This window comes from Bombina bombina, chromosome 3 (genome assembly GCF_027579735.1).
Source record: "Bombina bombina isolate aBomBom1 chromosome 3, aBomBom1.pri, whole genome shotgun sequence".
NCBI classification, from domain to species: domain Eukaryota; kingdom Metazoa; phylum Chordata; class Amphibia; order Anura; family Bombinatoridae; genus Bombina; species Bombina bombina.
In genome coordinates this window covers 1,283,807,914-1,283,826,584 of record NC_069501.1, presented here as the reverse complement: position 1 = coordinate 1,283,826,584, position 18,671 = coordinate 1,283,807,914, and the positions used below count along the sequence as shown (strand labels likewise).

General features: G+C 39.2%; 1 protein-coding gene across 1 annotated transcript in view; it reads left to right on the top strand.

The window, feature by feature from the left end:
- The window catches only part of SMPD1 (sphingomyelin phosphodiesterase 1), a 107,492-nt gene extending 91,287 nt beyond the window's left edge, over positions 1–16,205 (top strand). Inside the window, exon 6 of the mRNA XM_053708841.1 lies at positions 13,631–16,205. Within this exon, the coding sequence (XP_053564816.1) occupies positions 13,631–14,025 (395 nt within the window). The 3' untranslated portion in view covers positions 14,026–16,205. The remainder of the gene's footprint in view (positions 1–13,630) is intronic.
- The last annotated feature ends 2,466 nt before the right edge of the window (positions 16,206–18,671 follow it).

The window sequence follows — 18,671 nt, the reverse complement described above, 5'->3', positions numbered from 1 at the left end:
GTGCTAAAAAGTACACTAACACCCATAAACTACCTATTAACCCCTAAACCGAGGCCCTCCCGCATCGCAAACATGTAAAAAAAAAAATGTAACCCCTAATCTGCCATACCGGACATCGCCGCCACTATAATAAATATATTAACCCCTAAACCGCCGCACTACCGCCTTGCAAACATTAGTTAAATATTATTAACCCCTAATCTGCCGTCCCTAACATCGCCGACACCTACCTACATTTATTAACCCCTATTCTGCCGCCCCCAACGTCGCCGCCACTATACTAAAGTTATTAACCCCTAAATCTAAGTCTAACCCTAACCCCCCCTAACTTAAATATAATTAAAAGAAATCTAAATAAAAATTCCTATCATTAACTAAATTATTACTATTTAAAACTAAATACTTACCTATAAAATAAACCCTAAGCTAGCTACAATATAACTAATAGTTACATTGTATCTACCTTAGGGTTTATTTTTTATTTTTTACAGGCAAGTTTGTATTTATTTTAACTAGGTAGAATAGTTATTAAATAGTTATTAACTATTTAATAACTACCTAGCTAAAATAAATACAATTTGACCTGTAAAATAAAACCTAACCTAAGTTACACTAACACCTAACACTACACTATAATTAAATTAATTCCCTAAATTAAATACAACTCAAAACAATGAAATAAAATTAGCTAAAGTACAAAAAAAATCCCCACTAAATTACAGAAAATAATAAACTAATTCTAAGATTTTTAAACAAATTACACCTAATCTAATCCCACTAACAAAATAAAAAAGCCCCCCCAAAATACAAAAAAGCCCTACCCTACACTAAATTACAAATAGCCCTTAAAAGGGCCTTTTGCGGGGCATTGCCCCAAGTAATCAGCTCTTTTACCTGTAAAAAAAATCCAATCAGCCAATAGAATACTAGCTCAATCCTATTGGCTGATTGCATCAGCCAATAGGATTTTTTCTACCTTAATTCCGATTGGCTGATAGAATTCTATCAGCCAATCGGAATTGAAGGGACGCCATCTTGGATGACGTCATTTAAAGGAACCTTCATTCAGTGTTAGCCGTCGGATGAAGAGGATGCTCCGTGTCGGATGTATTGAAGATGGACCCGCTCCGCGCCGGATGGATGAAGATAGAAGATGCCGTCTGGATGAAGACTTCTGCCCGTCTGGAGGACCACTTCGCCCGGCTTGGATGAAGACTTCTCCCGGCTTCATTGAGGACTTTGGCCCGGTTGGATGAAGACTTCTCTCGGTAAGTTGATCTTCAAGGGGTTAGTGTTAGGTCTTTTTAAGAGGGTATTGGGTGGGTTTTAGTGTAGGGTTGGTTGTGTGGGTGGTGAGTTTTAATGTGGGGGGGGGGGGATTTGTAATTTTTTTTACAGGTAAAAGAGCTGATTACTTTGGGGCAATGCCCCACAAAAGGCCCTTTTAAGGGCTATTTGTAATTTAGTGTAGGGTAGGGCTTTTTTTATTTTGGGTAATATTTTCTGTAATTTAGTGTTTGTTTTTTTGTAGCTAATTGTATTTAATTGTAGTTAATTTAGGGAATTAATTTAATTATAGTGTAGTGTTAGGTGTAATTGTAACTTAGGTTAGGTTTTATTTTACAGGCAATTTTGTATTTATTTTAGCTAGGTAGTTAGTAAATAGTTAATAACTATTTAATAACTATTCTACCTAGTTAAAATAAATACAAACTTGCCTGTAAAATAAAAATAAACCCTAAATTAGATACAATGTAATTATTAGTTATATTGTAGCTAGCTTAGGGTTTATTTTACAGTTAAGTATTTAGTTTTAAATAGGAATTATTTAGGTAATGATAGTAGGTTTTATTTCGATTTCTTTTAATTATATTTAAGTTAGGCGGTGTTAGGTTTAGGGTTAGACTTAGGTTTAGGGGTTAATAGCTTTAATATAGTGGCGGCGATGTTGGGGGCAGCAGATTAGGGGTTAATAAATGTAGGTAGGTGGCGGCGACATTAGGGGCGGCAGAGTAGGGGTTAATAAGTATGATGTAGGTGGCGGCAGTGTCCGAAGCGGCAGATTAGGGGTTAATAAATATAATGCAGGTGTCGGCGATGTCGGGGGCGGCAGATTAGGGGTTAATAAGTGTAAGATTAGGGGTGTTTAGACTCAGGGTTCATGTTAGGGTGTTAGGTGTAGACATAAAATGTATTTCCCCATAGAAATCAATGGGGCTGCTTCAAGGAGTTTTACGCTGCTTTTTTGCAGGTGTTAGACTTTTTTCAGCTGGCTTCCTATGGGGAAATCGTACACGAGCACGTTACACCAGCTCACCGCTGACTTAATCAGCGCTGGTATTGGAGTGCGATAATTAACAAAATTTTGCTCAACGCTCACTTCTTGTCTTTTAACGACGGGTTTGTAAAAACCCCTAATACCAGCACTGTAGGTAAGTGAGTGGTGAGACAAAACTGCTCGTTAGCACCGCATAGCCTCTAACGCAAAACTCGTAATCTGGGCCATTGTTTGTATTAGATGTATTTGTATTATTTTCACTAGGGGGAGCAACTGCAAGAAGTTGTATAAAAATATGTTTAGCTCCTCTAAGAACCATTAGATTTGTTTGATTATTGTTATTTTCCCATCTGTACTTAAATAGTTTGGAGACACTTCTGATTACACTTGATTAAGGATGGATAGCCCAAAGAGGGCCAGAAAACAAGTGGAACGTTCATTTTTTATTTGACTTGTGCACTAAAAAATATTGTGGCAGCATTACAGCATATATTACAGATTTAGAGGCCTAGTTATCAACGTGTCTACTTACCTGCCTTCGTCGGCCCAATACGCCCGCCTAAGCTTGCCTACCATGTGGACCTGAAAAATCTCGCCAAAGTTATCAATAAAGCTGTCAAAAAGCCGCGCACCAAGTACGGGGCGATGAGCAGCGGACTGTGAGAGTTATCACTCATCCAATCTAGCTGCTCTTCGGCTTTTCTACAGCTTTATTGATACCCCTGTCACTAAGCACCCACACTAACTATACTGTTCTACCCCCTATACCGGCGCCCCCCGCAACTAAATAAAGTTATTAACCTCTAAACCGCCGCTCCTAGACCCCGCCGCGACTCTTATAAATATATTAACCCCTAAACCGCTGCTCCCGGAGCCCCCCGCCATTCTAATAAACTGATTAACCCCTAAACCGACGCTCCCGGACCCCGCTGTCACCTACATAATACCTATTAACCCCTATCCTGCCCCCCCTATACCACCGCCACCTATAATAAATTTATTAACCCCTATCCTGCCGATCCCGTACCCCGCCGTAACTAAATAAATTGTTTAACCCCTAAACCGCCGCTCCCGGACCCCGCCGCAATCTATATTAAACTTATTAACCCCTAATCTGCCCCCCCTACACCGTCGCCACCTATAATAAATTTATTAACCCCTATCCTGCCCCCCTACACCGCCGCAACTATAATAAAATTATTAACCCCTAAACCTAAGTCTAACCCTAACCCGAACACCCCCCTAACTTAAATATTAATTAAATACATCTAAATATTATAACTCTTATTAACTACATTAATCCTATTTAAAACTAAATACTTACCTTTAAAATAAACTCTAATATAGCTACAATATAAATAATAATTATATTGTAGCTATCTTAGGATTTATTTTTATTTTACAGGCAAATTTCAATTTATTTTAACTAGGTACAATAGCTATTAAATAGTTATTAACTATTTAATAGCTACCCAGTTAAAATAAAGAGAAATTTACCTGTAAAATAAGTAAGTTACAATTACACCTGACACTACACTATCATTAAATAAATTATTCCTATTTAAAACTAAATACATACCTGTAAAATAAACCCTAAGATAGCTACAATGTAATTAATAATTACATTGTAGCTATTTTAGGATTTATATTTATTTTACAGGCAACTTTGTATTTATTTTATCTAGTTAGAATAGTTATTAAATAGTTATTAACTATTTAATAACTACCTAACTAAAAGAAATACAAAATTACCTGTAAAATAAATCCTAAGATAAGTTACAATTAAACCTAACACTACACTATCATTAAATTAATTAAATAAATTACCTACAAATAACTACAATTAAATACAATTAAATAAACTAACTAAAGTACAAAAAATAAAAAATAAAAACATTTAAAAAATATTACAACAATGGGGGACTTCCGGGTGGCGGCCCTCTTGATGGTCGCACTGAGCTTCAGCTCCTTAAACTATCTCCACAAACTACTAATTTAGAAGCATATGCTGAGTATTACTTTGCCTAAAAGACTGGAGAGGTTTATGTGAGGGCGACCTTGTTTGAAGTTATAGAAAAAAAATAAGTTACAAACATTTTAAAAATATTACAACAATTTTAAGCTACTTACACCTAATCTTAGCCCCCTAATAAAATAATGCCCTACCCTATTCTACATTAAAAAGTTAACAGCTCTATTACCTTACCAGCCCTTAAAAGGGCCTTTTGCGGGGCATTCCCCAAAGAATTCAGCTCTTTTGCCTGTAAAAAAAAAATACAAACCCCCCCAACATTAAAACCCACCACCCACATACCCCTAATCTAACCCAAACCCCCCTTAAATAAACCTAACACTACACCCCTGAAGATCATCCTACCTTTAGCCGTCTTCAGCCAGCCAACCACCGATGGAACAGAAGAGGAGATCCGCAGTGGCCGAAGTCTTCATCCAAGGGGCGCTGAAGAAGTCTTCCATCTGACTGAAGTCATCATCCAAGGGGCGCTGAAGAAGTCTTCCATCTGACTGAAGTCATCATCCAAGGGGCGCTGAAGAAGTCTTCCATCCGATTGAAGTCATCATTCAGGCGGTGTCTTCAATCTTCATCCGATCCAAGATGGCGTCCCTCAAATTCCGATTGGCTGATGGGATTCTATCAGCCAATCGGAATTAAGGTAGGAAAAATCTGATTGGCTGATTAAATCAGCCAATCAGATTGAAGTTCAATCGGATTGGCTGATCCAACCAGCCAATCAGATTGAGCTCGCATTCTATTGGCTGTTCCGATCAGCCAATAGAATGCAAGCTCAATCTGATTGGCTGTTTGGATCAGCCAATCCGATTGTACTTCAATCTGATTGGCTGATTTAATCAGCCAATCAGATTTTTCTTACCTTAATCCTATCAGCCAATCGGAATTCGAGGGACGCCATCTTGGATGACGTCACTTAAAGGAACCGTCATTCGTCGTTCAGTCGTCGGTGGAAGAAGATGGCTCCGCGTTGGCTCGTTTGAAGATGGCTCTGCTCCGCTCCGGATGGATGAAGATTGAAGACGCCGCCTGAATGATGACTTCAATCGGATGGAAGACTTCTTCAGCGCCCCTTGGATGCTGACTTCAGTTGGATGGAAGACTTCTTCAGCACCCCTTGGATGAAGACTTCGGCCGCTGTGGATCTCCTCTTCTGTTCCATCGGTGGTCGGCTGGCTGAAGACGGGTAAAGGTAGGATGATCTTCAGGGAGGTAGTGTTAGGTTTATTTAAGGGGGGTTTGGGTTAGATTAGGGGTATGTGGGTGGTGGGTTTTAATGTTGGGGGTGTGTGTTTTTTTTTACAGGCAAAAGAGCTGAATTCTTTGGGGCATGCCCTGCAAAAGGCCCTTTTAAGGGCTGGTAAGGTAATAGAGCTGTTAACTTTTTAATGTAGAATAGGGTAGGGCATTTTTTTATTTTGGGGGGCTTTGTTATTTTATTAGGGGGCTTAGATTAGGTGTAAGTAGCTTAAAATTGTTGTAATATTTTTTTAAAAATAGTTTTTATTGAGGTTAAAGTCACAATACAACACCACTATATATCAAAATATGCATGAATACAGAAGAAAAAAGAAAAAATACACAATATGCACATTATTAAACACATAGTCATTTCTGTTTCATCACAGAATAATCCAACCAAATAAGAAATAAGCTTAACCTCCCTTTTTCAATTTTAGAACAACATAAAATATAAAAGTACTGACATATGAAAGTGGATAAATGTACAGTCTAAATTATTGAGAACTATGCAAATATTATTATCCATCATCAAACTGAATATTCTATACGCCAGCATACAAAATATCTCAAGAAAATATTAGTTTGAACGCGGTATGTTTCATGGGAAACCGCACAGGAATGCACTAGCATTATCACATACATAGAATATAAGAGCACTGACATATAGAAATGGACAAATGTACAATCTATATTGTTGAGAAGTATGTAAATATTATTATCCATCATCAAATCGGACACTCTATATGCCAGTATACAGAAAAGGAAGGAGGGGGGGGGGGCAAAGAATATGAAACATCCTCACATGTGCCAGAGTATAACACATGCCGGGGGGGGGGGGGGTAGGAAACCAACATTATAACAAGAAAAACAAAAATGAGCAGGCTTTCGTAATGTCCATCAACCTGAGGATTACTATATGCTTATTACATTGTGTATACGGGCGGCAGTCAGAGAAGACATTACCTCTAAATAAATTTGGAAATGATCTCTAAGCTGGAGTAATATATTTAAATATAGGGCATATTAGTTCAAGACAAAAGTGTGACTGAAAATATTCCCTTGAATGTTTATATCAGTTATAAGCAAATTTTATACATTACCCCAAAACAGACTATATCAAGTATTGCTATTATTCAATATCAAGTTAGTTATCTGAGAATGCTCTGACCTTAGAAATATATAAACAGGGGAGCACCTATCAAGCACTCAGGACCATGTCAACCCTGGAAACAAAGCTGACCAGAATACCTGGAACTATGTTGCCAAACCTTTATTATGGATACAAAAAATATATATATATATATATAAATGTGCTGGTACCTAAGGTACTATAGAGTTCTAACTGTTGTAGAGACGAGGTATGAACTAAACACCCCTATTAACTAAAAGCACCTCTAAATCAAAAATACCCTCAAAGTGGCACAATCAACTAGCAAACTATAAAAATGACAAGGCCAAGTCTATAATTATAGAAAGAAGGTGTTACCATACACATTGCCCTAATTTATGGGTAAGAGAAGCTTAATAAAAGCTAAGAAGCAAGTTTGGAACACAAAAATAGTATCTGTACTTCTATTAGGGGCACAGAGAGACAAAAATCAAATATACTCACAAAAATGGGCAATGTAACTAAATCATCATTACAAATAGCAGCCTAGTGTTGAGTGGATTACAGACCTTAATCAACTATGGTTATTACAACTCAGGAGGTATAAGTAACAAGGAGCCCAGCAATTATGAAAGCAGCTATGGAGTCTCAGAACTGCAGATCTGTATAGAAATGTGTCCGGCAAGTGCCATGCAGGTTTAATATAGATACACATGAAATGCTTTGGAAGCAGGCTAAGACTCCCCTCTAGTGGTGAAATTAAGCAACAACAACTACTGTCGATGGGCAACAGTGAAACAGTAACTAAAAGCCACAATTCATAAGATAGGTCTGTGCCGCTTTGTAAATATTTAAATACATAGGCATCCAAGACATTTATCTCTCTGATACCCCCATGACAAAGTAACAGATAGTCTAGGTATAGCAGGATGGTCCAAATGCAGACTAAAATATGGCAGAATTATAAAAAGCACATGTAAATAACAGCCTAATGTGAGGGAGAGCGTTCTATATGAATAAGTTACCATCCCCACATATAAAACATATCCAGAGTGAGTATAAAGATCTCCATGAGTGGTGCCCCATCATTCAAAGGATCGTTTCTTAAGCAAACAAGACAGGTATTTACATGCGCATTGCAGATACATAAGTGCACATGTAAGGTTCCACACATATGGGGAGAATATATATGATAGGTAGCAGGCACAATTACAACTATTTGCTTAACGCAGTACATTATTCTCAAACATTCAAACAAAGGAATATAATGAAATAGGGAGCGCAAAGGAATAGAAAAAACAAGGAAATAACTAGCATTTTATCTTGCCTAAAATTACTGGGTGTGACTGTAATACTTCCTTATAATAGATAAGTAATATTGGTAATCGATTCTTCTAGCAGGCAGGTATATGTATGAGACTCTGACATTTATATATAATAAAACCTAACCAGTTATAAGAAGAGGTGAAGTTGCGCCTAGCTATTCTGTTCAGTCCATTATAAAAAGACTATTAATCTATCCTACACTAAACTAAGACAATAAAGATTCTATTATACAGAATACTATCAGACGATTGTTGTAGTATAAAGTTTCTGCATCCCTTGACATGTTTTGGATTAGGTTAAGCGAGAGTCATGTGGAGAAAAATAACTTAGCTAAAGGACATAAGGATGGCAAAGTGCTCTCCATACAATTAACATTAGGCAACATAGAATATATATGGGGTGAAATGTGGTTGAGAGAAAGTGAGGACATTCTAGAACCGCTTGGAAAGTCTCAGACTAAAAGTCTTCATTCACTAATAAAAGTAGGCAATTTCCAGACCTATGCTAATAACTGAGCAGAGATAACAAATGACTGTAATAAGCACAGTGTAACCGGTCGTGTATCTTAAGCATCAGTCCTGGAACCTCCGCTTTACTCATCCAATACCATGCCTTACTATTTGGGGAATACTCTCTATGGTGGTGAGAAGCCCTGAACAATTGGGACGCCTGCCCCTGAGAGTGCACTCCCGCAAGCGTCCTGCTGTCATGTCCTTTCTGGATTCAAGAACGGAACCAAACCCTCTGTTTATTATGTCCCCAGTGAGATTGTAAGCCTGGGGCCAGTAATAAGCAGGGATCTCACCATATCGCTGAGTGAACTTTGTGGTTGCTGAGAATATATTTATCTGGCTCGCTGATATGCCTCCGATTGTAGCTTGTGTATTCCCAGGGGAGTCAATCATTTTCATAGAGGCAGAGGAGGTCTCCGCTCTCACAGGGGTTGTAAATCCACGATGAGCTCGAGTAGCAGATGAAGACGCATTGGAATACACATCCTCCTGATCTAATGCCAAGGTAGTCTGAGGTTCTTTATGCGCAGAGAGCATTGCAATCGTTAGGCTACCAGGGTGGGGACTATTGTGTGTAACTGTTACTGTAGTTTTACACTCGCAATCACACTCTTTTGTTGGCGGTTCCAGGGTATCAGGCTGCTTACCATCGGTCTGTAATGGGATTGAGAGGAGTTTACAAAGCTCTTTCTCTAGGCTCTGGTAGGAATTTTGTATCGCTTGGGTAAGCGCATATTTCCATCTGTCAACAGCCTCCATTTCAGGGTAGGTTCAGACGGATCCGTATATTAGCTTAGTCTGCAGATGCTCGGTCAGAATAGGTGGTCCCCCCTTTAGAACAAAGGTAATAGGCAGCAACTGAAGACAAGGACTGCGCACACAAGGCACAGCTAGTTTTGAGGACGTTATTGAGGCTTCAATTATAGGGGAAGGCCTCGGTATGTATAGTCCGGTACTGAGGGCAATGAAGCCGCGACTCAGTCCAAAGCCCTATAACTTCAAACAAGGTCGCCCTCACATAAACCTCTCCAGTCTTTTAGGCAAAGTAATACTCAGCATATGCTTCTAAATTAGTAGTTTGTGGAGATAGTTTAAGGAGCTGAAGCTCAGTGCGACCATCAAGAGGGCCGCCACCCGGAAGTCCCCCATTGTTGTAATATTTTTTAAATGTTTTTATTTTTTATTTTTTGTACTTTAGTTAGTTTATTTAATTGTATTTAATTGTAGTTATTTGTAGCTAATTTATTTAATTAATTTAATGATAGTGTAGTGTTAGGTTTAATTGTAACTTAGGTTAGGATTTATTTTACATGTAATTTTGTATTTATTTTAGCTAGGTAGCTATTAAATAGTTAATAACTATTTAATAACTATTGTACCTAGTTAAAATAAATACAAAGTTGCCTGTAAAATAAAAATAAATCCTAAGATAGCTACAATATAATTATTAATTACATTGTAGCTATCTTAGAGTTTATTTTACAGATAAGTATTTAGTTTTAAATAGGAATAATTTAGTTAATAAGAGTTATAATATTTAGATGTATTTAATTAATATTTAAGTTAGGGGGGTGTTAGGGTTAGGGTTAGACTTAGGTTTAGGGGTTAATAATTTTATTATAGTTGCAGCGGTGTAGGGGGGGCAGGATAGGGGTTAATAAATTTATTATAGGTGGCGACGGTGTAGGGGGGGCAGATTAGGGGTTAATACGTTTAATATAGGTTGCGGCGGGGTCCGGGAGCGGCGGTTTAGGGGTTAATCAGTTTATTAGAGTGGCGGTGGGATCCGGGAGTGGCGGTTTAGGGGTTAACATATTTATTATAGTGGCGGCGGGGTCCGGGAGCGGTGGTTTAGGGGTTAATAAGTTTATTAGAGTGGCGGTGGGCTCCGGGAGCGGCGGTTTAGGGGTAATACATTTATTTATTTGCGGCGGTGTAGGGGGGGACAGATTAGGGGTGTTTAGACTTGGGGTACATGTTAGGGTGTTAGGTGTAGACATCTCCCATAGGAATCAATGGGATATCTGGCAGCAGCGAACATGAACTTTCGCTATGGTCAGACTCTCATTGATTCCTATGGGATCCGCCGCCTCCAGGGTACGCTGAAAACCAGGTACGCTGGGCCGGAAAAGTGCCGAACGTACCTGCTAGTTTTTTGATAACTAGCAAAAGTAGTCAGATTGTGCCGAACTTGTGTGCGGAACATCTGGAGTGACGTAAGAATCGATCTGTGTCGGACTGAGTCCGGCGGATCGAAGTTTACGTCACTAAATTCTACTTTTGCCGGTGTGTAGGGCTTAATAACTTAGGCGAATCAGCCTCGCCACAAATACTCTGTGGAATTCCAGCGTATTTGAGATTGACGGCTTGATAACTAGAGGCCTTAGAGTCAAAAGGTGCTTTAGGAATATTTTAAATTCCTATGTTCCTCACACTAGAAAACGTTCTTTTTATTTTTAAATAGAAATTCCTTTATATTTGTTTATTTTAGATATTTATCTATACTTTTTTAGCTATATGAATATATATATATAACTATTTAACCCCTTAAGGATCAGACCATTTTTCAATTTCTTACCCTTAAGGACCACAGCACTTTTCCATTTTCTGTCCCTTTAAGGACCAAGGCTATTTTTAAATTTCTGCGGTGTTTGTGTTTAGCTGTAATTTTCCTCTTACTCATTTACTGTACCCACACATATTATATACCGTTTTTATCGCTATTAAATGGACTTTTTTTAAAGATACCCTTATTTTCATCATATCTTATCTTATAATTTACTATTAAACAAAATTATAAAATATGATGAAAACAATTGAAAAAAAACACACTTTTTCTAACTTTGACCCCCAAAATCTGTTGCACATCTACAACCACCAAAAAACAACCATGCTAAATAGTTTCTTTTATAAAATTAGCGCTAGTTACATTGGGACACTGATATCTGTCAGGAATCCCTGAATATCCCTTGACATGTATATATATTTTTTTAGTAGACAACCCAAAGTATTGATCTAGGCCCATTTTGGTATATTTCATGCCACCATTTCACCGCCAAATGCGATCAAATAAAAAAATGTTTTCACTTTTTCACAAACTTTGGGTTTCTCACTGAAATTATTTACAAATAGCTTGTGCAATTATGCACAAATGGTTGTAAATGCTTCTCTGGGAGCTTGAAGGGTTAATTTTAGCTTTAGTGTAGTGTAGTAGACAACCCCAAGTATTGATCTAGGCCCATTTTGGTATTTTTCATGCCACCATTTCACTGCCAAATGCGATAAAAAAAAAAAATGTTCACTTTTTCACAAACTTTAGGTTTAACACTGAAATTATTTACAAACAGCTTGTGCAATTATGGCACAAATGGTTGTAAATGCTTCTCTGGGATCCCCTTTGTTCAGAAATCCCACCCCCTGATCCCTCCCTGACCCCTGCTGTGTAGGATCCCCCCTTATCCCCCAACCTCCCTGATCCCCCTCAAACAGCTCTCTAACCCTCCCCTCTCTACCTTATTGGCCACCATACAGCTGCCAGTACCCAATTTACTAACACATTTGGACTTTTTTTGTAAAAAATATAAAAAAACTATTTTTTATAGTGTAGCTTCCACCCCTCAATACACCGCCCCTCCCTCTCCCGGATCCCTTTCCAAAACATTTTTCCCCCTCCCTCTCCCCTTTCCCACCTTCTGCCGATTAACCGTTAAAAAACTTGATGACTGCGCGCACTCCTGAGCCCCACCCCAGCCTCCGTGCACGATTACAGACAGGAACTGGAAGTCGCACCAGCGATGTTCCGCCCACCCTCCTCCCTGCTATTGCTCCCACCCACCAATTATCAGCACCACCGCTGGGGCATGCTACTCGTGGGGCATGCAGAAATAGCGCAATCTCGCAATTTTGAGAGAGATTGCAGCAGAGAGAAGGGATTTAAAAAAAGAACATTTATTTTCTATGTGAAGAACATGGGAATTTAAAGAATTTTTATTAAAAAGAAAACACTAAAACATATTAAAAAAATATTAAACAACGATATGGCATGTTTCAAGGTATTTGACTGGGAAGGGCTCAAACGTGTGTGTATATATATATATATATATATATATATATATATGTATGTATATTCTATGTATGTGCATATATGTGTTTAAATGTGTATATATGTATGTATGTGTTCACATACATTGTTTACACATATAAACACATAAATACACATATATACACATGTATAGACATACAGTATATAGATGTAAACATACACACACGCACACACACACATATTGGAGCCCTTGGTAGTCAAAAACCTTGAAATATACCATATCCCTTTTAAATCATTTTTATTAATATTATACTTTTTTAATTAAACAAGTGTATATAAAGCTGGACAGATAGTTCAGCTTGCTAAAGCACTGTAGCTGAGCTCTGTAGCAACCCAAGGGTTGCAGGTTCGATCCCCGGCGAGGTCCACTCAGCCTTTCATCCTTCTGAGGTCGATAAAATGAGCAGCGCCTTGAGACCCTTATGGATGATTAGCCGCGCTTTACAAGTACCCAATACATATATATGAGTGCAATAGTTTATTTTCTTTTGTGCGTCATTCCTTATACTTTACTGCAGGTCTCAGATTGTGCTAAATATTCTAGCTCAGTTTTCACTTTCACTTAAGCACAACCTATAACTTTCAACTTGTAATATGAACTCTATTTAGCACGTTTGCGATATTCATTGAAAGTATAGAATGCGCTAGAGCAATGTTGGCCGCGCTAACCCATATCTGATAAATGAGATTTGCTATAGACTTGTAATATCAGGTTGTGCGGTAATGTTTGCGCAGTCAATCGATACTACTTATCCCAACGCTGCTCTGCTTGTAATCTGGCCCAATGTGTTTTATCATGAGTCCGTAGGATATAATAAAAGCTTGTTAGACATACAGTGCAACAGGATTTGGATTTATTCACATACATTATTTGCAGAAGCCCACATCTGTTATCATTGTGTTGAAGCTAAGTGCTGTGCTCCCATAGGAGTTTGTAGCGTACATTCATGGTCAGTCACGTAGTATTTCATGTTAGTAAAGTTTTTGGTATTTTTTTAAGAGTCTTCATTATAACATCTCTTCTCCTCCTTAGGTTTCCGTGTTTACCAGGTAGATGGCGAATACCCAGAGAGCTCCCACATGGTTTTAGACCATGAGACGTATATTCTCAATCTGACAGAAGCCAACGCAAAACCAAAAGAAGAGCCCAAATGGATATTTCTTTATAGTGCTCTTAGGACATATGGTATGAAATCTGCATATCCAGCGGACTGGGATGACCTTGTGATGAGATTACTGAGTGATGATCAGCTCTTCCAGACATTCTGGTTCCTGCACCACAAGGGCCACGTGGATGAGGTATGCCATGATACCTGCAAGACCACTCTATTGTGCAGCCTTCAGACTGGAAGATCCAATGATCCACAGCTTTGTCGTAATCTAAGAACCCCAGGGAAGCCTTTCTGGAAGCGGCCACAATTGTGCTGACGGAGGCAGGGTTTATAATAAAGTAGCTAGATATTTCCCAAATGTCTTGGACAAGAAACTGAGTCATGAGCAGTTCTTGACTTGGATCACAGAGACTTCTAATCCTTACCCACAATATAATGCCTTCCGCAGTTATGTGTGAAGTGAGCAAGGAGGATCCAGAAATAAGTCTTCCTATTTACAGTGCCTACTGACCATGGTATACAGTCCTTACTGACCATGGTATACAGTGTTTATTGACCATGGTGTAGAGTCTCTACTGACCATGGTGTACAGTGCCTATTGATCATGGTGTACAGTGCCTACTCGCCATGGTGTCTTCTGCATGTATTATATTTGTAGAATTATTTCACTTGGCCACAGCTAAGGACACATTTATTTAAAATGAATGAATATTACCACCTAATTTATAAGAATCTGAGTAAAAACTACTATAAAGTTTTAAGAATATAGTGTATATGCAGAAGTTCTTATAAGACTTAAAGCAACAAGTAACCCTCAGCCGGCTATCTGGAGAATCCGGGATGAATTTGATGTAACTCACATTTCTCTGATAACTTAATCTTCTTCAGGTGTCACATTATTCCCACTGCTGCTTGAATATTCTATGGTATTTTAAGAAATATATCTCAGGATTTTTGCTGTGGCAGAGCTAGCACTCACTTTATGTCTTGTACAATTTATTCATCTCTCAGGCAGACTCAGAGAGGTGGGACTATGATGAAACAATCGGAGGCAGAGCTGGAAATATGGGCAGGTTATGAGTGTGTTCAGCTGTGCTCCACTGCTACATTTCCACATTATTTATCTTTTTAACTATTTTTTTTTTATTCTATTTTGTTCTCTTTTCTCTGTAACATCTTCCCCCTGAGCCGGTTTCCTGGTGTGTGACTGTTGACCCCTTGAGTTGACAAGTATCGTCCCCTTTCAAGCATTGATTACCCTTAACAATTTACTATAAATGAGACTTGTTCTTTGGTATATTTTGGCCACAGCCTTTCATTAAATAACCATTTAAATAGAACATAAATAAATAACTCTTTATAACCACATATAATTATATTAACTGGAACCAGCTAGAACACACCCCTGAAATGCTAGTCCCATTTTAAATCTTCATCCTCCATTAACTTGTTGACCAGGCAGTACTTTATTACCTCAACTTAAAATAAGTCCGTTATTTTACCCATAGCTCCAAGGAACCTGCTCTCCCACCCCGTGGGGAGGTTAACCCATTGGTTTATTGCCGTAGTCAACTTGCTTACATGAGGGGACTAACACCACCATCGCTGTGACAAATATAAAAAACAAAACACTGAAATATGGGGAGGGAGGGCAACTTGCTGCCTGCTCTAACTTTTTCTTCTTTGAAGATGGCCGCCACTCCTCTCTCTTACCCCATGGCCTAAATAAGACCCCACCCCTTTGATGTCATGGAGACTATCTCCTCCCATGAGTCAAAGGCCCCCTCCCTCTATACTTTGCTTCGTCCAGGGGCTGACTTTATTTGTGATTATTGTTTTTATTTATTTATACACAAATGTTATATTTATCCATAAAACAAGCACTGAATGACGCTGACTTTACACCACTTATGATCCTTTATCTTTATTCTTTTCTTTAGTGTCAGTGAGTCTGTCCATCATACATTTCCCAGAATGCACTGTGGTTTTGTGATGCTTCTTTAAGTTTCTTAAAACATTGTACTTATCATGTGATCACTGATGCAAGGTCAAAATTCTGACATCTACAAGATATTCTCTCCAGTCTCTCTGGAAGTTAAATTCTAAAGAAAGGTGCAGCAATAAACAAATGAACACATTGCACTGTGTTTTATTGCCCATCATGAGATGTTTTATGGAGAATCCAACTTGAGTTTTATGTCCCTTTAAGAGGCTTTTTAAGTGGTGATTGATTTTGTGCGGCAGTGTATACAGTAGATGCATAACAATGAATTGAATGCTCCTTGAGATTATTTTATTAAATGAACCAAGCCCAGAATCGTCTGCACATTCACAGTCACAAAGCGTCCTCTTGTCTGGTGAGATATGTAATTGTTACTACTGAACCTCTTTACTATACTTAGCTATAATTAGCTTGTGCTGACAGTTTAGGGCACAGTGTTTGGTCTTAATCATTTTGATTTATTTTATTAATCAATAAAAATGTTTAAATTATTAGTGATTTTGTTTTTTATTCATATTATCATTTGTAATATGTACTGGGGCCCACAGGCTGTGTCTAGCATACTGTGGCATGGGACCATAGATTTCCATCACAGTAGACCTCATGTCATATATAATCTTGCAGTTTGATATTTAGTGGGAGGCCTACCTTGTGGTATATCACAGTTGGCATGCTCCTTGCCATTAGCGGAATACCTCAGTTAAAGGCAATGTGTAGGTGTTTTGCAATACTGCATATTTTGGCGCAAACTGCAAAACAAAAACATTTGCCATGGCTTCTGTTTTGCAGCTTGAGTATGGGATGAGAACATTTGAAATCAACAGTAACATGAAGTTGGCATGGTGATTGCTCAGCATTTTCATGGCTAGTAACAAGACACCCTAGCATCATGCATGAGACACAACTGTGCCAAATATGTCTGCCTGGTGGGGGAGGAGATTAAGTATCTGTATTATGTAGTGTACGTTAGATGAAAAGTAGGCAACAAGAAAAAACAAGCTGAGGCCACAAGCTGTAGTGAAGTTTGGTTTATTCGCTGTGCCAAATAATCACAATGCGCACATGCGCTTCATTAGAGCCTCAAACAAGACTGAATGACTAGTACTGTTACTTATTACATAGTTGGGATATAATTACAGGCACCAGACAAGGACTTTGTTGTATAGGATGCATATACCTTACAGATAAGACATCCTTGACTTCAAACCACAAGCAATCTTTTGGAGAGGACACTTTGGCCCCTATTTAAGAAAGGTCTTGTGGATCAGGTCCGTAAGACCTCGCTGAATGTGGAGAGCAATACGCTCTCCGTATTCAGCATTGCACCAGCAGCTCACAAGAGTGGCTGGTGCAACACTGACTCGCGGCCAATAGGCCGCCAGTAGGGGGGGTGTCAATCAACCCGATCGTACTCGATTGGGTTGATTTCTGGTGATTCCTGTCCGCCTGCTCAGAGCAGGCGGACAGGGTTATGGAGCAGCGGTCTTTAGACCGCAGCTCCATAACTTGTGTTTCTGGCGAGTCTGGCCCCTATTTAAGAAAGGTCTTGTGGATCAGGTCCGCAAGACCTCGCTGAATGCGGAGGCCGCCAATAGGCCGCCAGCAGGGGGGTGTCAATCAACCCGATCGTACTCGATTGGGTTGATTTCTGGCGATTCCTGTCCACCTGCTCAGAGCAGGCGGACAGGGTTATGGAGCAGCGGTCTTTAGAGAAGACTCGCCAGAAACACGGGCCCACAAGCTCCCTATGGAGCTTGTTAAATGGGCCCCTTTATCTATATCATTGTCAGTGGTTATATACGTCATAAGAGCCATTATCACTTACATATCCCAATATGCGCATTGTATGAGATTTATGCATTTGTTGTTTAAGTATTGTGTACGTTAGATGGCTTTGTGATCCAAAAAAATATCAAGAATGATATCTTAATGAATGGCAGTAAAACAACTTCATTTAAAAAAAGCATATTTTGACATAATTGGATTGTTTCCCATTGGAGGATTTGCACCCACAGGAAGCTACCATGTGAGTTTAGAAAAACTAAAATGAACTATCTCTAGAGAAGAGAACATGGAAGACTTTTAGTACAATTAACTAGCATATCCTACACCCTAGGGTCACACAGGGTAGCCAGCATGTAGTGAAGGCTGTTGTTAAGCAATTCACACAAACAACTACTCCTTCAGCTTCTTCATGAAAGAGGCTACTATAGCATAAGGCCTATCACTAAGCAGGGCCTCATGGTGATTAATAAAGCTGTTGAGTTTGTTGATCAGGTAAGGAAAGAGCAGTAACAAAACAAGAGAACAATTTATCTCAATAAAAGCCGACCTGCGCATAAGGTAAATAATAAAAAAGGGCTCCCCATTTAACAGGATGAATCAGGATGTGCACAAACTCACAGGGGCCTATTTATGAAAGGCCTGTCGGACATGATCTGACATTGCGGATCATGTCCGACAGACCTCGCTGAATGCGGAGAGCAATATGCTCTCCGCATTCAGCATTGCACCAGCAGCTCTTGTGAACTGCTGGTGCAACGTCTCCCTTGCAGTGGGTTGTCAATCAACCTGATCGTATTCGATCGGGCTGAATTGTGGCGATGTCCGTCCGCCTCCTCAGAGCAGGTGGACAGGTTATGGAGCAGTGGTCTTTAGACCGCTGCTTCATAACTGGTGTTTCTGGCGAGCCTGAAGGCTCGTCAGAAACACGGGGCTTCAAGCTCCATACGGAGCTTGATAGATTTGCCCCCTAGTGTCAAACCTAATGCCAGTGCAATGGAGCCCAAACGATATGCGTATAAGCTAAGTAGCATCCACTATGCGGATGGACAAAAAGACTCACCCATCTGCTACCGCAGCTCTACCTCTTGCTGGAAACCGAGACATAGCAGACTCAACAGGCTGTCACTAGCATCAAGGAAACCACAGCTCCGGTGTGGATAAAAGCCTTGCGCCTT